This window comes from Phaseolus vulgaris, chromosome 7 (assembly GCF_000499845.2).
Source record: "Phaseolus vulgaris cultivar G19833 chromosome 7, P. vulgaris v2.0, whole genome shotgun sequence".
In the NCBI taxonomy this organism is placed as follows: domain Eukaryota; kingdom Viridiplantae; phylum Streptophyta; class Magnoliopsida; order Fabales; family Fabaceae; genus Phaseolus; species Phaseolus vulgaris.
In genome coordinates, this window is record NC_023753.2 from 30,244,412 (window position 1) to 30,261,516 (window position 17,105).

Consider the following 17,105-nt stretch of genomic DNA (forward strand, 5'->3'; position numbering starts at 1 on the left):
ATTATTTTCGTCTTCTATGTTATACCATTTTTATTGGAGATCTCACATAAAAAAACATTAGAGAGTAAGACATTTAATAATTTATAAAGTGGAATTTGCATCCACTTATATACTATTAAATGTCCTACTCTCTAGTCGATGTATAATCTCCAACACAAGCCCCTGCCAACTCATGCGTGAGACTATATAATAATGGGTAGTCCACTTCTTAATAACTTTCATAACTTCAGTTAATCAATTTTTAGTTTTACTTGTATGATACGTCCAAGTAAGCTCCATAGAAACTTTTCACTGACCATATCACAAAGTCAGTTTATTTGATCTTGAATCGTATTAGTTTGTAAGATCATGACTTTCAGTCAAGGTTACAATCAGCTGTTCGTTTCACTACAACAGTACCAAGAGAATAAAATTGTTAAAACAATAAATAGATAAAGGGTTTAGAACTTGAGCTAGAGAAGGAAGGGCGTTTTGTCTCCCAAAAGAGTATTGGAGTAGTTTCCAGTGAGAATTTGTGATGCCACATGTTGATTTGCTGCCTCAGTGTAGTGAGTTCCGTCCCAGTTTACATACACACTGCTGTCTTTGCAACTTTTTGCTGTTATTTCCGTCCCATTCAATATCTTTGTTAGCCCACAAGAAACTCTGCTGTCAAAGTTCAATGGTGGACCTCCATATCCACAACATGCCATACGGGATTGTTTAAACCCTGCAGATATATATTCACAGAAATTTAGTTGTTTGGTCCAACAACTAATGTGTTAGAAAATAAATAATGCCATATTGGCCTATCCTGATCCCTAAATTCATCAGACTTAGACACAATTCTAGAATTTTAACGATTTTGAATGTAATAGATAACTGGAATATTTTGCTGCAATCACAATTGTAATGCACTGAATTCCCATAAAGTGTTATGCAGTGTATATGTGAGTTGCTCTTTTATACTCATGATGTGACGAATTCAAGATTTACATAAGCTAGCATCTATAACTATTGGAAATAAATAATCATTACCCCAGAAAAAGGTGAAATCAATAGTAATTGGAATTGAGATGAGGCAACAAATAAACTTCTTAACTTACACTCACCATATCTAGAATAGTTTGCAATGAGGTTTAACTTTATGGTAAAGATGTCAACATGTGTTACATTTGCATCTGGATACTGTCCTTTCAATTTACTACAAAAGGCTTGAAGCTGTACATTAAAGGCTTTGGCAGCTTGGTTGGGTGAACTAACACATCCTAGTTCATCAAGTGTTGAAGGATTAGTGCCAAATTTGGCAACAACCTGAGGCAAGCATCCGAGTGGACCCGTGTTATGTATCCAGAAATTCCTTGCCCCTTGATCATACAGTTTCTAACTCACAAAACACAGAACAAATGTTAAGTTCAGTATAACTATTTTTATGGAAGTAATGAAATGAAACTTTTAGAATAAAAGTATGTTATCAACCTTTATTCCAGTTTCAAATTCCAATAAAATTGCTGGAATTGAGGCGAGTATTTGGTCCAATGTTTTTGAATAAAACGCACCAGCTAGATCGTTCTGGCCTATGTCAAACATGTATAACCCCTTCTCAAAGGAGTCTTCAGTTGGGACGTACTGATCAAATTTCTTTTCTGAAACATTATTGAGATCACTTTCCTTCAAATGAACGGGATAAGCAGAAAACTATAGTTTGAAACCAAAGGAGTAAGAACACAGTTCATTAATTTATCATATACCTTGAAGCAATTGAAGAGACAGAGCTCTGAATCTCAGAAACTGAGATACCTGAACCCCAAAGCTGAACGGGCTGATGGATGCTGCAGTGGCTGGAAGTATGGTTGAACCTGCTGGTGCAAAATTGCATCCTCGCTGAAAATTTGGCAATCCCACAGAATCCATGTAGGCATTCAAGAATGGCAATTTCATCGCATCCACTGCAATGAACAACCAACAACACATGGATATGGTGGTGCTCACATCGCTATATATGTTCACAATTGCATGGATAATATTCAAGCCTTCAGAGTTATATATGCTTAGTTACCTCACATTTGTAACATCAGAAGGTTTGTCTAGTAAGTCTTGTTATGGAAGTGAACCATTGTTGTATTCTATCAATAATTAAGTTAGTCCAACCTCTAATCTTAAAGTAATCAATGAGAACCATTGACAGTAACACGACCTCTCCAAGAAAATGAATTTACATCTTCTGATTGAGCATGCACTCATATCACTCAGGCTTGATGTTTGAGGTGTTGTGGACCATATGAAATATGATAAACACAGTTAAGTTTCAGATCCTCAGACCTAGTATAGTCATTTCTAGAAAACACACTCAATAAATAGAGATGTGACTCATGCTTATGAGATGATGTACTGAGATTTCTTGAGTTCCAAACTAACTTTAGGACTTCTCAGTGTTCTCTCTCATGTGAATATATTAGAGGTAAGGTCCTAAATTTGAAAGGAATAGTGAAAGGTGAAATGATTGTGAGTATTGAGAGTCTCATCAACATTCTTGATTAATGTTTGCAGTAAGTGTATGACAATTTCATGAAAGATTAGAAACTTACTTAGGAAATCAACAATGAGACGTCCATCACAGAACCTCCCAGATGGGGTTAAGAAGTAATTTTGTCCATTAGGCGGGGAAACTAGAAATCCCATGGCTGCAGCAAGTTCACCTGTGTCTGAGTTTGAATCACCAAAGTTGAAAACTGCAGGGTAACTGAAATCAACCGAATTTGCAGCAGCCAAACATAGGCAAAATGTTACAACTCGAAAAGCAACAACATTCTTAGAATCCATGGCAACTCTCACTTTATGCCTGCCAAATACCAATAACACAAAATGAATTCCAATTATAGCTAGATTTTATGCATGCTTGTGCCTTGCATTGCACTTGCTTCAAAGTGAAATTCCAACTGTCATTAAATCAGATTCTATAATTTCGAAATAAATAAATTTAATCAAATCTTTTGCCTTTTCTAATACCTCAAAAATACTGCACCAACATCAAAGGAAAAGCTTGCTTATGATAGTAAGAAAGCAACTGAATCCAGAAGGAAACCGTTCCTTTTGCTTTGCATTACCATGTTCTTATAAACTAATTATGCTTTTCAAGAAAACTAGACTTTTGCATTATTCAAAGACTATTCCATAAGTTAAGAGATGGTTTATCTTGCATTGGAATGCATGAATTAATTGTCTTAACTTCTATTGCTTCCCGTGAACCTTTACACATTGCAATGACAACTGTGTGCATGCAATCCAACGAGAGTGAAAAGACAGAAAATCATCAGCATTAACAAATCACACGCGTTCTCGGTATGTGTTACATGCAATGAACATTTTGATTCTTTTGAAGCATACCCGTGAGCAATAATGTGCCAAATCTGCAGCAGAAACAGGATTGGTGATCTTGTTATTAGATTCTTTTGAAGAGAAAACAATAAGTACTGTTTTGTGGCAATGTTAGAGGACACAAATAACTTTACCCTTAAAAATATCAGCATAGAATAAATAATTTTTAGGTACAGATATAGTCAAATGAACCAACATTTAGTTAAATTTCAAATGTACTTTTTGAAATAATGGTATAAGGTCTATTCTAACTAAATGTCCTTTGCATATAATAAATATATAATATGGTTTTGTTCACTATTATCTGACGAGTACATGTTCCAAAGTAGAAAAGTTTCTTTGAAAAAGAAATTCATTGTATTGAAAATATAGAAGTCACCTGACTCGTTTCTTTAGTAGTAAGTAAAAGTGTTTAACAAGATGATCTATTTAATGTTTCTTAATTGGCATCATTAGGATAATGATTAGCAAAATAATACTCCAACATTTATAAAACTAAAACTCTTAATATCATTCATTATTTTTTGGTAAAATATAATGTGGCTTTTTTCTTTTTACAAGGATGCAGTAATAATGTTTTGTAAAAAATTAAAACGTTGAAATTAATTCGAACATGTGATTAAAAATTATTTTAGTTTAACTGTACATATAAGTTAAATTATTACTTTTTCAAGAAAATAAAATAAAAAACATGGAAAAATGAATATTGCATATGAAAAGATTTTTCCGAATGGTATGGTTATATTTATTTTTTTTTTAGAAATGATATATTTAAGGTTTGTAAGTTTAAAAAGCGCTTGGGGTGTGTAGGAGAAATTCATATGTACTGTGAGGAAGAACAAGTTCTTCCTGCATCTCCATATTTCTTCTTACATCTTCCTATTGTAATTTCAAAAATGTCTTAGGAATTTGTATTTTAAATTTTATAATTTAAAAATTATTTTCTAAGTTAAAAATGACTTTTGAATTGTAAAATTTGGAATACAAAGTTTCTTCCAAATTATATACCTAATTGTAGAATTTGAAAGTGAACTTTATATTCTAAATTCTAGAATTTGGAAGTCATTATAACTTGAGTTTTATAATTTAGAATACTTTCTACACTAGAACGAAGATGATGGAGGATGAAGGACTTAAGCTTAATTTTTAATTAATTAAGGGTAAATTTGACTTTTCAGCAAAAATATGGAGATACGGGAAAAGACTATGGAGGTGGAGGAAGAAATTGTCTATGAGAAAATAGTCTCTCTTAAGATTAACTCGATGGGCCCAACCCAAAGATGAGGACTTGTTTAAGACTAATTCTCCCTATACTATATAACTTCTGACCCGTACCCAACACTTTTATAGTAATTGACTATTTTACCCATAACATTTTATGTCCGCAACACAAATAATGCATTTTCGGATCTGATTGTCTGGAACTGATAAGTAACTTTCAGATATCACCATCCATAGTCTTTCTTATCAAGATACCCAACAATGATTTCTAGACGTCAAGATCTGGAGGCCTTTCTTAACATTCTGGATGCGAATATTCGCAATCTACATTGAATGCTTTCGGATATCTACATCCATAAGCCACTTTCCAAAAAATGAAAATGAAAATTAAAACGAAAACGACCTGCACCATTGCCACTGCATCCACCACACGAAAACAAAAATGCTTACCTGAAAACACAACTCCATTGCACCTAAATACAATGTCTTGACCTCCACCACCACAAATGACTACACCACCACCACCTCCACTCAAAGCGCCTCCACCACAGCAAACCAACTCCTTCGCAAAAAAAAAAATTGAAATAAAAGTGACAAAGACAGTTTGGGAATTTAAAAAGATGTTCAATGCATGTTACAATTGATCTGGTACATGAAGAATTAGCCCTTGGTCCAATCAAATGCTATTCTAAGTAAATTTCAGGCTTTTTCTTTTTGCACCCTATGCTTTCCTTCTGCACCCGTGGGAGTGTGTAAAATACGAAAGTACTCTTAGTATAATATATATACATAACCTAATACTCCATCATCTTCTCCATATTGCCTCTACTTTGCTTGAATTTCTCAACAGTCAAAACGACCTAGTTGCCAGTATCATCCTCATTGTCATTGGAACTTTCATTATCGCTACAAGCAAAGAATCTTTGTCACTCAATGTCACAATGTTCTCTTTGAGTTGAATTAGGTTTGGTTTCATCATTTTTGTTCCCTTTGTTATTGACAATTACTCGAGAAAACACATCCACTTTAAAAAACAACTCTCTAAATATTTTAGTTGTTTTTTTTCTCGTTCACTTGCTAATAACACAAAAGTCACAAAGAAAATCAATATTGTGGACGTCACACCATTAATCTCAAGTAAAGACAGCCTAAATCTATTGGTTGTCCATCAACAATACAATATTAAATGCATTCACTAATTTCACTAAATCATGATGTGTTTAAAATCATCTATTACAACTTGTGGAAACTCATCAAAACTACTCTAGTAATTATACATGTCACACTCCAATAATATTTTTAACTATTGCATTTTAGTTTTTGGTTCTCTTTATGATTTCCTACATGCATACTTGTCATTGTACATTTGCTTTATAGTGGTCACATTGTTCTCCTTCAAAGTGAGTAGGATGTTAGTCGAAGTTCCAATAAACTTTCAGTCATGTCAACGATCATGAAAGACTTGTTAAGTTTTAATTTGTTAGCGTATGAATGACTTACTAATGTATCAATCAACTCATGATTATGACTCCCACATATTAACTTCACAATCTACCAATCTTCATTGCATACTAGTTTACCTAGCAATTTAAATGGACAGTTACATATTTGTGTACTAGTTATAATGAGTTGTAATTCCTTTTTGTATCTCTTATATATTTACTTTCTATGTCACATCCTAACAACACATATGTCTTTCTTCATCGTTCTTTGTTTTTTATATCAGACCTCAATATCACAATTATAAATCAAAGTTTAAATATTAGCTAATAGACGCGTTTAAGTAAGTCATATCGTGTTTTCAATAACTACACAAATATATCACAAACTAAACATATATCTCTTGTCACATTTTTTACAAAAATAATAAATTTTACTTTTTGTACAAACTTCAACGCAATCACTTTCAACTAATTTATCTTTTGTTGTCTCAAATTTCATAATATCAAGCATTTCATCCATTTGGAACAACTTCAACTTCATTTTATATTTTACTCTAAATTTGAATTCCAGATCTATAAAAAAAACAATCACGGATAAAATAATGGTAAAACTGATAACAAAAGAATATAACACTTTGATATTGTTATGCAATTATTGTTATGCAATTAAACAACCTTAAGTATGAACTAAGAAAAAAAATAATCAAATAATATTATTAATTTTAACTTTTAGATTGTATAATCAAATATACACAATTTTTGTTCTCAAATACACAATTCAAAAATCAGTTATATATTATGAATTTTAAAAAACTGAAACATAATTGACAAGTCAATTTTAACTTTTAAATTATGAAACTCTAAATACAATTTTTTCTAAATGTCATAATTCAAAAGTAATATTAATCTAAACTATAAACTAGAAACCCAAGACTACTTTAAATAAAAAAAAACCTGAAATTTAAGACTAAAATAACTACCCCCAATTTGACTTTAACTTAATGATGTGTCAAAATCTATCTCTCAGCTCCTCCTTTTGTAAACTCTCAAAAAGCAAAAACTAACAATGGATGTGCCTACAACAACCTCCGTTGCCATTTAATTGAAGAATGGTAAAGTGGGCATTTTGAAATTTATGGGGTGCAGAAACAACCTTTTGGGGTGCAAAAAGAAGTTCCCTATATTCCAAGCTTCTGCCTTTTCTAATGAAGAAGGCTTAAACCCTTGAAAAACCAGAAACCTGTGTGGTGGTTAATCTTGCATTCACCGTTCATCTGTTATCAAAGCTGTAATTGTAACATTAATGTTTCTGAATCACGTTGAAGATGATGACGCCGTTCAAACGCTTTCACTTAGTTCGCACACTTTATCGTTCATCTCAGATTGGAGAATCTTCGTCGTATCTGTGAGTAACAACACTGCTTTCATTGCGATCTGACAAAGTGCATTTTCTTCATCAACCCAAACGATTGTTTTCCCCTTGAAATGAAAGCCATGGTGCAATTTTCATTTCCTTACTATCAATTCGCTGTGTTTGAATTTTCAGACTTGGTAGCTCCAAGACTTATTCCTCTGCTATATCAAACGGTAATCTACTTTAATATTTTCTTGTTGCTTCATTTCTATGCGAAAGGGGTTTTATAAGAGAGATGTATCTGAATGATTAGGAACTGGTCTTTAACATCTATTTGTTTACCGTTCAAGTTCATTTTTGCCTGATCAGGTTCTGAGGGTAATTTCAGGAGCTTCTATCCTAATTTATTAAAGGGCCAAGATGGTTTTCCCTTTGCTGGTGTAAAATCTTTGACACTTCGATCTACAATGGTAAATATTCTTGAACGTTTTAATTTATCAGGACCGTGGTTTTTGGGATTTGAATTTCTAGCTTTCAGTCCTTTTTATGTTTCTCTTAGGCTGCTGAGTTGTCCATTTTCATGAACGATAAGAGGATGATAACTACTCAGGCCAAAGCCCCAGCACAAGCGCGACAAGTGGTATCTCTCTTACCTTTCTTTTCTTTGTTTTATGACACTCAAGTGTTTTCTGCTATTTTTCATAGTATATAGTATATTCTACATGTGTTTTATCCGAGATATACTTATTGCATTGGATTGAAAAGATTTATGGATGATTTTTTTTGTATGGATGTTTCCTATATCTTTTCGGCGTCAGTCTTTAGTTATGAAAGTGTTGATTTTGTGGTGTTTTGAATTGACTTGTTACTATCTCTCTCTCATTTATGCACTTCTTGTATGCTGGATTATATATCCATTTCTTTGAATATTGGAATTCAATTACTGGATTTATTATCTTGTTTCCTTTCTATGAAAATAATTGCCATTTGAGGTAAATGGGTTCTTCAAAAGAGTTTTTTCTACTCTTCAACGAGATGGTGTGCGGAACCTAAGAGATGCAGTTTATGGCTAAAGTTAAGCTAAGGCATTAGAAAGATTTTGATCATTCATAAATTTTGAGTATTGTCAAAAGATTCAAAGCATATTAGCATTTCAAGTAACAGACCACCCGAAAAGCCTCCATCATTTTAAAACTTGGATATGCTAGATGTAAGTACATGTGCTTCAGTTGGGTCTTGTTCTCTAAAACAGCCACCTTGAGAGTTGATGATTAGATGGATTTCAGGCTACCCTCTTATTTGAATTTGAGCATTTATCTACAGCTTAAAAGATATTGTAAATGAATTTTATATATAATGGCTTTCTGTGATTATATAGAGATTGTTTGATTTCTGTTTTTTAGTTTTTAAAGATAAATGAACAGATAAAACCATGTTTGATAGTGTTTTCTTACTAGATGTTAAAATTATCCTATAAGATCAATTTTGAATACTAAAAGACAGGAACAGCTAAAAGATGTTTCCTCACCAGTTTCCATAAAAACATGATGGCACAACTGTAAGTATATACATTCACTAGAGGCAGTTTTCTAACTAACAAAAATACAATCTTATCATTTGCATATCGATGAGAAGTAGACCACTGACATACAAGTTTTTCATTCATTCAGTTTTCAAAATGTTATCCTAAAAACAAATTTTAAAGCAGTTTTAAGAACATGTTTTTAAAATTAAAAACAGAAACAGATGTCAGACAAGGCATTAATTTGCAGATCAGATAATAATTTTGATATTTTGCTGTCATTTAATGTATGCAGGCTCAACAGATATCCATATCAAGTCCTGGATTTATCTATGAACCTTATGAACCTCGTGCAAAAATGCCATTTTGGAAGAGGTTAGATCTCAGTGGTTTTAGATCTCTATGGTTTATACAGGGCTTTTCATCACTAACAGAATTTAGTTATATATATATATATATATATATATAAACAATATTTAAAATTTGCATAGCCATTTTTGGTTTTATTTTAACATTTAGAATTGTTTATGCCTTTTTCTAGTTATTTTCTTTCAACAATTTGATATGCCTTCCATGTATTTCCTTATAAACTATTATAATTAGTTATCATGATCTTATGTATAATTTCTCTGATATTTGATGCATCAGATGGTTCACTAGAAGTGGTTGGAGAAGAACAAAACATGACATAATTCTTGAGGTGATTATGTATATATATCTTATTTTAATTTCGGTTTGCATTATTCCCCCAAATTTCGAGAATAGAGCCAAAATTCATCCATTTTTTTCTCTCCATTCTCTCTTTTCTTTACACCCAATCTTGTAGAATCACAGAAGATTGTTGCTTTCTTTTAATGAGGAATTATTTTCTTCTCTTTGATTTCACTTTTCCCTTTTTTCTCCTAAATATTCTCTTTTATGAGAGATTGGCAAAGAAAGAGAAAATTAAAATTACTCTGAAAATATTGACCCTGGACCCTAATGGAGGCTATCGATAACCTTAATCAAGCCTTGTGTTTTACTCTATTGCAGCTCAAAAGTGCCTATGCTATTGCGAAGTTAAGAAAAAAGGGATATTCAAAAAAGCAGTTCTACAATGAGGCTGTCAATATGTACAAGGAGGTGTGGTCTGTAGTCTTTACTATGTTTTTTTTTTTAATTCATGGTGACAAGATCAAACAACAACTGACCAACAAAGTCTTTCTCCATTAAGTGCTGGTGTCTGCTAAATAATTCAAACAATGTGATTTTGTTTCTCTTACTACTGATTCTGCCATTTGATAACGATCTTTTACCCATTGCCCGTTAGTTCAGGCAGCACTACAGTAGAACTAAAAGAAATTTAGGAACTAAAAGAAAATAAGAAGTGGAAAAAATATTGTATTTTAATTACACTTTTGGTCCCCCTAGTTCCAACTTTAACAATATCATTCATATTTTTCAAATTCCAAATTGATATAAATAAATAAATTCAGTCTTCCATGAGTTTCATTGTTTGTATTGTCAGAAAGATAGTGCCACTGTGCCACGTTTGTAAAACTGACTTGCATGCCAATATCTTTCCTTACGGGGCTCATGTTTGCCTGTGTTGCACTATCTCTGGATTCTCTACTGACATGGAGATGATGTGGATCAGTTCCAAACCAACGAGATTGTCATATGATATAGGTCTACTTTACACCAATTTGTTGAAAACTAGAGGAATCAATTGTTAATTAATTTAATTTCATACAAGTGTTTAAATTGGTAAAAATTATGAATGATGACTATGTTGCTCAGAACATGCAGTCTTTATTTAAATTTGAAATCTGTTTTGGTTAACTACCTATGGTGATTTCAAATCCTTATTTAATTGAACAGATTGTGTGCCTGGTAGAGCATATATCTAAATGGCATTTGAAGCCTTCTTAGAAACAAATTCGCTCTTATTTTGTAGACATGCCACACCTTGTGAATGCCAAAATTGGATGCATGCAGTTTCTTTTACAGAATGTAGGTGTATGATTGCTATAATTTAATATATTAGGAGAATGTATTGTTGGAAAGATTTGAAGGGAGACCATTTTGGAGTGATATACAGCCACTACAGATAGTGTTCAGGAGAGTCAATTTAAACAAAATGCCTTGAAGAAATTAAGTACAAAAGACATTATGTCTGATCTTTGTTCATGCTTTGAATTTTTGCCAGCTAGGACATTTTATAATCCCTATTTCTTGGTAGTTTCTTTCTTTCAGTTGCAGGATGTGTTTTGTTCTATTGACTTTCTTTTCCTCTATGATTTCAGTAGGGATATCTTGTTTGCCCCAATGCTGATTTTTTTTTTCAGATAAACACGCTAATTGCTAATGGTGACAGAAGATCATTACGGAAATCAGTTACCGAGAAGATGTTTTCTGTATGCTTCAGTTCTTTTATGTGGTTTTATTAGTGAATATGATCTATAGTGCAATTTTGTATATTTTTTGCATTAATAATTTCCAAAGAGAATATAGTTTAATTTATGAGATCTTGTGTTTCATTCTCTTGTCCAAGGCACTTAAGAATGAAATTAAACTAAGAGAATCTGCATGGAGCAAGGTATATTGGGAAATGGTTGAGCCTGTTGTTACGATTCGAACTTTGCGGGCACGTCTGGTTAGTATTCTTCTGCATTGTGTTTAAGTTTTGGTCATGATGTGGCAAGGTAACTCGAAATGTAGCACAAATATGAAACAAGAGAAAGAACATCTGCCTTTACCGGCACTGGATCACATCAAAGAGCTGACATGTGAACTTGCTAACACTGAAGCATCACTGATCAAAATCTGGTCCCACTGGATCAAGTAATAGTATAACTATCATTAGCTTTGCTAGGATGCATTACTGGAGATGTTCTGACAATTTTACGAGTGAAAACTTTGGAGTTAATCCCTTTTTGTTTCTTGGTATCTTTGTTAAGTTTCTCTGGAGATCTCCTTGGAGTTACTGGTTATATCTTGTAGGCACCACAAAAAACTTAATTTCGAAGTTTTTAACTAGTTTGTGCTGTATAAAGCTTTTCTGGGATTAAATAGTTAAACAAAATTTTAGTTGTATATAATTGGTATTTTCTGCTTGAAGTATGCTGACAAATCTAGAAGTGCTAGTCAACCAAACACGTCCTTCTGATCTATTAACTTTATGCAGATATGCAGATTATATATGATGCTGAATTGTACTATCAGTCTCTCTTACACAAGAGTGCACATATTTTGAAATCAGTATTTTGCTTTTCAATATTTTTTTAGTGGTGACTTTCTTTTCAATTACAGATTGGAGTTGATCGGAAAGACCTGGATAAAACATTTATTCAGCTTACTCTTGAGATTTTGGCTAAACAGGTATGCTTTACATTAAAATTGGTCCAATCCCTGAAAACTTATGCGTTTCATGAGTAATGGGAATTTCAACAACTCAGAACATTGAATGAATGTTAAATTAATTTCAGAAATTTGAAGCATATGACTCGAAAGGATCTGTGGTAGCTGGAGATAAAAGCAAGGAGGTAATAATGATGCTTGCTAATTATTATTTTTAAAAACAGTTTTTTGTCATTTCAAATTTGTTTCTCGTCACATGTAAAAGTGATTATCCCATGTACATATTTATGCTTTTTAGAAGTTTGTCTACGGAGCAATCAAGCAGAGTTTTTTCAAGAGAACAGAAGAGGATGAGAAACCATCTCCTAACTATTTCTGTTTTTTTTAACTTAATAGAACTTGAATTCAATATTATTTTAGGAAACACTATTTAAAACAAAAAAGTATAAGAGAATCAAATGGGCTCTTGATTTCTTTGTTTCCATTCTGTCCCTGTGGCATTCCTGAATATTCATTTCCTTTTTCTTTCTTCCAATTTATCAAAAAGCATTAAACCATCAAGGAAAAGTTAGTTGGTTCTTTCTTCATTACCTTTTATTTTCTCGCTCATTGTTGGTATAGAAGGGAACAGTTTGGAATCAATTTTCTGTAGCATGAATTATATAGTAGTTGGTTACTCATTAATTTTCCGAAGGGAACTTCAAACTTTTGAGGATTCAACCTTTTGACTTCCAAAATCAATTGTTCACTCAAGTTCAGTACATTGCTCTTTATTTTATATAAAAGGTCTTCTTTCGCCCTGACTTCTGGTTTCCTATGTTTACCAGGTTCTTGTCCGTGATATATGGGTATTTGAGAAGTCTATGTTTCACCGTGGCGCAAGCTGGCGTCTATGTGGACGGATAACACCAAAAGCGTCAAAAGCCTAAAATTTATGATAGTTAGGTGTTCCTATGTTGCATCTTGTAACTGTTGAGCTGAATTCTTATATTTGTTTTGTCTGGAGCTTTGTCCTCTGAATATAAATCAAGTATAGGTGTAAACCTATGCAAATTTTGTAATTCGAATGAAATTCATTTGGAAATGCTTTATTTCTTCGCGTGTCCCCTTATCAGTTTCTTTCGTTGCGGGAAAGGAATTTGCCAACATAAAATATTAATAAAATAGTAAACGTGGAAGAATGGGCAAAATAGATTCTCTTCTCCAACCCCTTGTATCACCACGAAAAATAAATTATCAACTCCCTATTAATTTGACAACCCTGCTAATAATTTAGAAAGAGTAACTAAAGCATAGAAATTTTTGCATCTGTCTTAAGTCATGATTAATTACCTCGCTTAAATGTGCTGATACCATGCAGTAAACATAATCTGAGCAGGGGAGATGCAGTATCAAGCAATGCCTTCTTATATTCTTGCTTTCTACTTTCAGATTCAATGGCAACTTTCTAAGAAAAGCAAAGAATATCTTCCAAATATTTCAACATCTACTTCCTGATATAAACTTGTATTGTTAGTTGACGGTGGGTTTAATCAATCTCTTCTTCCACCCTTTTCATATCTTTTATTCTCTGGGTAAGTTTTAGCGGATGAACCTAAGAGAATTCAATCTTCAACCTATGGCCTTTTGTTGCAGGCTCTACAACTTTCTCAAAAGAGCTCTGACTTTACAAGCGTCGAAGACAGTGACTTTAGGGCGTTCTAGACATGACAGTTCAAGCTCGACTGCGCTAAGCAGTTCTGACTCTAAAGAAAAAAAGGAGGTTCAGTCAGAGACACCAAGCGAAGTTGATGATGGCAAGAAGCTTCCACCAACTGAAGGTGTTGTAGGTGACTCTGTTTCTTCTCATGTACAGCAAGCTGAAGAGAAGAATAACTCATGCATGAACATTGATGATAAGAAGGAAGGAAAGAATGAGGTATTAACATCGGCAACGCCAACTTCAACTTTAGCACCAACGCGATCAATAAAGAAAACCGTAAGCATAAATGAGAATGTGGAAGAGATTCGGCCACCTAACAAGCTTAAGAGGATCTGGAGCAAGTCCTTCCAGAAAATAGGTTCTCGGGATGAAGAGGAAGAACCAATGCCTCCTCCGCGACCAATTCTGAAACTTGCTTCTGATCTCACTGACAAGTCATATTCCTGTTCTTAATCTTATTAATATTTCTAAGTCCTCTTCTGCTTCTTAAATTCTAAGAAATACAATATTTATCTGATAAAATCCACAAGTCCTCTCATCTGAGTTTCTCACGAATAGATATAAAATATTTGCAAATACTCCAACTTTGTCATGTGCAAAATCTGTTTGTTTCTACACTATATCTAAATGGCAATTTAGAATTCTTGGGGCACACAGTACTAAACCACATTTGAAAATGAATGAGACAAATTTAATAAAAATGAGCGTGCCTAGATTCATCATAACCATTATAGAAACCATACTACTGAACTCATTAAAACATCGCAATCTTTGTAAACAATGATAACGCAGGCTTTGCCATCGTAACAAATAGTCTACAAGAAGCAAAAGAAGCTTTAATACAATAATGCAAAGCCCTACAAACAGTATAAAGTTGAGTAGTCGACCTACAATCAAAAGGCCAGCTATTAGTGTCAACTACCACTTTCCTAGTTTTCTTCCCCTTAATTTTCCCAATTGCATTCTATTGAAGACCCTTCTCAAATAATTTAAAACTAAAAATCAATCCATAAACCCATATGGGAAGCACACTATGTACATACACTTAAAGAATTAGTTCCCCTTCATTTTCCACAGCATCATCATCATCATCAGAGTCAGGAAGATGATCAAAAAAATCACCAAGGTACCAGGGACACTGATCATTCCACTCACCCCGGCTCGCCGTGGCGCGCCATTTTTGGTCAGCTATCATATCAGGAGAGAGTCCCCATTCAAGCATTTCTTCTTCTGTATGATGAACAGCTAAGCTGTATTCACCACCACTTCCTAGCTGCATAACACGGAACTCGCAGTTCCCAAAATTGTTTAGGTGCTCAAACTGGTCAACCGTCCACTTGAACCACTTCATAAGGAAAATACGCGATGTCAGCCCGTGAGAAACAATTACGAAATTCAAATCATTGGAAGGATCGTGACGAAGCCTGTTCATGTCTATGTCCCTCCACAGAGATTCAAAGAAACCTGCAAACCAATCAATTCAGTAATCATTCATGTTTTAAAATTAAAGAAAAAATTACCTCTTTTTTCCTTTAGAACTTCGACAAATATTAAAATAGTGACTACGTGACACATTCATGAACTATGAAATAGTTGAAACTAGACTAAAAATTTTTAAAATGTAAAATTTGTTTTAGTTTGACTCTAATTGCAAATTTTACCATTGAAATTTTTATTATCTAAGTTTCAATTCAATAAGTTTCATCACTAATATTTTAAAAATAAATACATTTTATTTCTTAATTTCAGGTCTGATAAATGTTAATGTTATGATGAGTGACAGAACAAGAAAGCAAAATATACTTAATTATAAACAAATTATATGGAAAAGCGTGAAACCTCGATAGTGAAATGTGTAATGAAGTTTAAATGAAAAAAAAATCTTATTTTTTAAAAAATTAATTTCATTTCAACATCATGTCAGAAAACATTAAATATTTGGTGGAAAGATAAAATATGCTAAATTTTAAAACATGATGGGTGAAGTTAAGTCGACATTTTTCTTATTCTAGTAGTACGAAAATTTCGGATAACATGAACCATGTGACAAATTTTGTGGTCAAGATTGCTTTGAAATTTTGGGAGCGTTTTCATCGTTGAAATTACAAAACAAGATGATAATTTGGTTCCTAAAACCTAAATTTAAAACTCATTAAATCTAGTAAAACATGTCAATTCTGATCATAAAATCAACACAATGATTTTAAAAGACATCCCCATAACATAAAAAGCTAAGATTCAGCTTTTCGTAAAAAAAATTATAATCTAAAATAAGATAATACATAAATTAAAAAAGTGAAACATTTTTGCATACTAATTTTAATTTATAAAAAAACTACTTTAATTTATGATGTGAAAGTTTGTCCTAATCGTGTTAATTTCAACTGAAAATGCAGGATAACGAGAAATTCATTTGGAGAGCAATGATAAAGAAGAGAGAGAGAACTTACTGGAAACGCGATCGAAAACGTCCGCGGCGGACTCTCCCTCCGGAAAGCGATAGAAGAACCTTCCGAATCTCTCGCGGGTTTCCTTTATTACCTTCATCCTCTCTTCCACCTGAAAGTTCCCGAAATCCTGCTCCCGAATCCGTGACTCTTCTCTCACGCCAATAATCCTCTTCTTCGAGAAACACCGACCTACCTCGCGCAGCGTCGATCGCGTCCGGTCGTACGGCGACACGTAGAACTGCACTCGCCAGTCCGGGGAGCAACCAGAGGCGCCAATCGCGCGGCGGAGGCGGACGCCGGCGTCACGCGCCTGCTCCAAGCCCTGCTCCGTTAAATGAATGCCGTGGTCGGGAGTGGTGGTGTACGCCGCCGTGTCTAGGTTCCCTTGCGACTCCCCATGCCTCATCAGAATTATTCTCCTCGGCAGCACTCCTCCCTTCATTTCTTCTCCAATATTTTCCCTCATATTTTTTTCTCCCTCAATTTCAAATTTACTATCTTCTAACTACTTCAGAATTTGAACAACCCTTTCTTTCTGCAACTGATTTTGAAAATAAAATATTGTTACTCGTAAATATCAACATTTATGTTATATACACAACTCTATGTAAACATTTGTATTATGAATAGAAAACTGTTTTTATAATAAAAAGTAGTCAAAATGACCTTATTATTATATTAATAATTAAATTAATTTGATTTTAGGAGTTCCTCTGGT

The 17,105-nt window shown here is 33.3% G+C and overlaps 3 protein-coding genes and 1 long non-coding RNA gene across 5 annotated transcripts; 2 read left to right on the forward strand and 2 right to left on the reverse strand.

Moving 5' to 3' along the window:
- Positions 1–272: 272 nt before the first annotated feature.
- LOC137829856 (GDSL esterase/lipase At1g54790-like) lies at positions 273–3,294 on the reverse strand. Its single transcript, XM_068636823.1, has 6 exons — positions 2,989–3,294; positions 2,568–2,821; positions 1,731–1,928; positions 1,459–1,625; positions 1,092–1,362; positions 273–709 (listed from the first exon to the last, which is right to left on the reverse strand). Exons 2-6 carry the CDS (start codon positions 2,800–2,802, stop codon positions 453–455), a joined length of 1,128 nt encoding a protein of 375 aa, XP_068492924.1. The 5' UTR covers positions 2,803–2,821; positions 2,989–3,294; the 3' UTR covers positions 273–452.
- A 3,766-nt stretch (positions 3,295–7,060) lies between these two features.
- Positions 7,061–13,329, forward strand: LOC137829859 (uncharacterized). 2 transcript variants are annotated; one of them, XM_068636826.1, is made up of 12 exons: positions 7,061–7,425; positions 7,567–7,607; positions 7,744–7,844; positions 7,934–8,014; positions 9,192–9,271; positions 9,545–9,596; positions 9,929–10,018; positions 11,224–11,292; positions 11,430–11,531; positions 12,188–12,256; positions 12,364–12,420; positions 13,063–13,329. In XM_068636826.1, exons 1-12 carry the CDS (start codon positions 7,346–7,348, stop codon positions 13,162–13,164), a joined length of 924 nt encoding a protein of 307 aa, XP_068492927.1. In that variant the 5' UTR covers positions 7,061–7,345; the 3' UTR covers positions 13,165–13,329. The 2 variants fall into 2 exon arrangements, with proteins under 2 accessions (XP_068492927.1, XP_068492928.1); XM_068636827.1 differs by having other exon boundaries at positions 7,232–7,425; positions 7,967–8,014.
- A 249-nt stretch (positions 13,330–13,578) lies between these two features.
- Positions 13,579–14,515, forward strand: LOC137829863 (uncharacterized). The gene is made up of 2 exons (XR_011084100.1): positions 13,579–13,757; positions 13,871–14,515. It is a non-coding gene; the product is annotated as an uncharacterized lncRNA (long non-coding RNA).
- A 168-nt stretch (positions 14,516–14,683) lies between these two features.
- On the reverse strand, positions 14,684–17,033 carry LOC137829860 (phosphoglycerate mutase-like protein AT74). Its single transcript, XM_068636828.1, has 2 exons — positions 16,388–17,033; positions 14,684–15,401 (listed from the first exon to the last, which is right to left on the reverse strand). Exons 1-2 carry the CDS (start codon positions 16,851–16,853, stop codon positions 14,983–14,985), a joined length of 885 nt encoding a protein of 294 aa, XP_068492929.1. The 5' UTR covers positions 16,854–17,033; the 3' UTR covers positions 14,684–14,982.
- Positions 17,034–17,105: the final 72 nt, after the last annotated feature.

Bases quoted from the DNA above. Each gene is read 5' to 3' on its own strand.
- LOC137829859 (XM_068636826.1), top strand. From the start codon at position 7,346: ATGATGACGCCGTTCAAACGCTTTCACTTAGTTCGCACACTTTATCGT. The intron at 11,293-11,429 runs GTATGCTTCAGT...CTCTTGTCCAAG, and splicing joins TTACCGAGAAGATGTTTTCT to GCACTTAAGAATGAAATTAA. The intron at 11,532-12,187 runs GTTAGTATTCTT...TTTCAATTACAG, and splicing joins GAACTTTGCGGGCACGTCTG to ATTGGAGTTGATCGGAAAGA.
- LOC137829860 (XM_068636828.1), bottom strand. From the start codon at position 16,853: ATGAGGGAAAATATTGGAGAAGAAATGAAGGGAGGAGTGCTGCCGAGG. The intron at 15,402-16,387 runs GTAAGTTCTCTC...ATTGGTTTGCAG, and splicing joins CGTTTTCGATCGCGTTTCCA to GTTTCTTTGAATCTCTGTGG.
- LOC137829856 (XM_068636823.1), bottom strand. From the start codon at position 2,802: ATGGATTCTAAGAATGTTGTTGCTTTTCGAGTTGTAACATTTTGCCTA. The intron at 1,626-1,730 runs GTATATGATAAA...ATAATGTTTCAG, and splicing joins GTCTCTTCAATTGCTTCAAG to AAAAGAAATTTGATCAGTAC. The intron at 1,363-1,458 runs GTTGATAACATA...TTTGTGAGTTAG, and splicing joins AATTTGAAACTGGAATAAAG to AAACTGTATGATCAAGGGGC.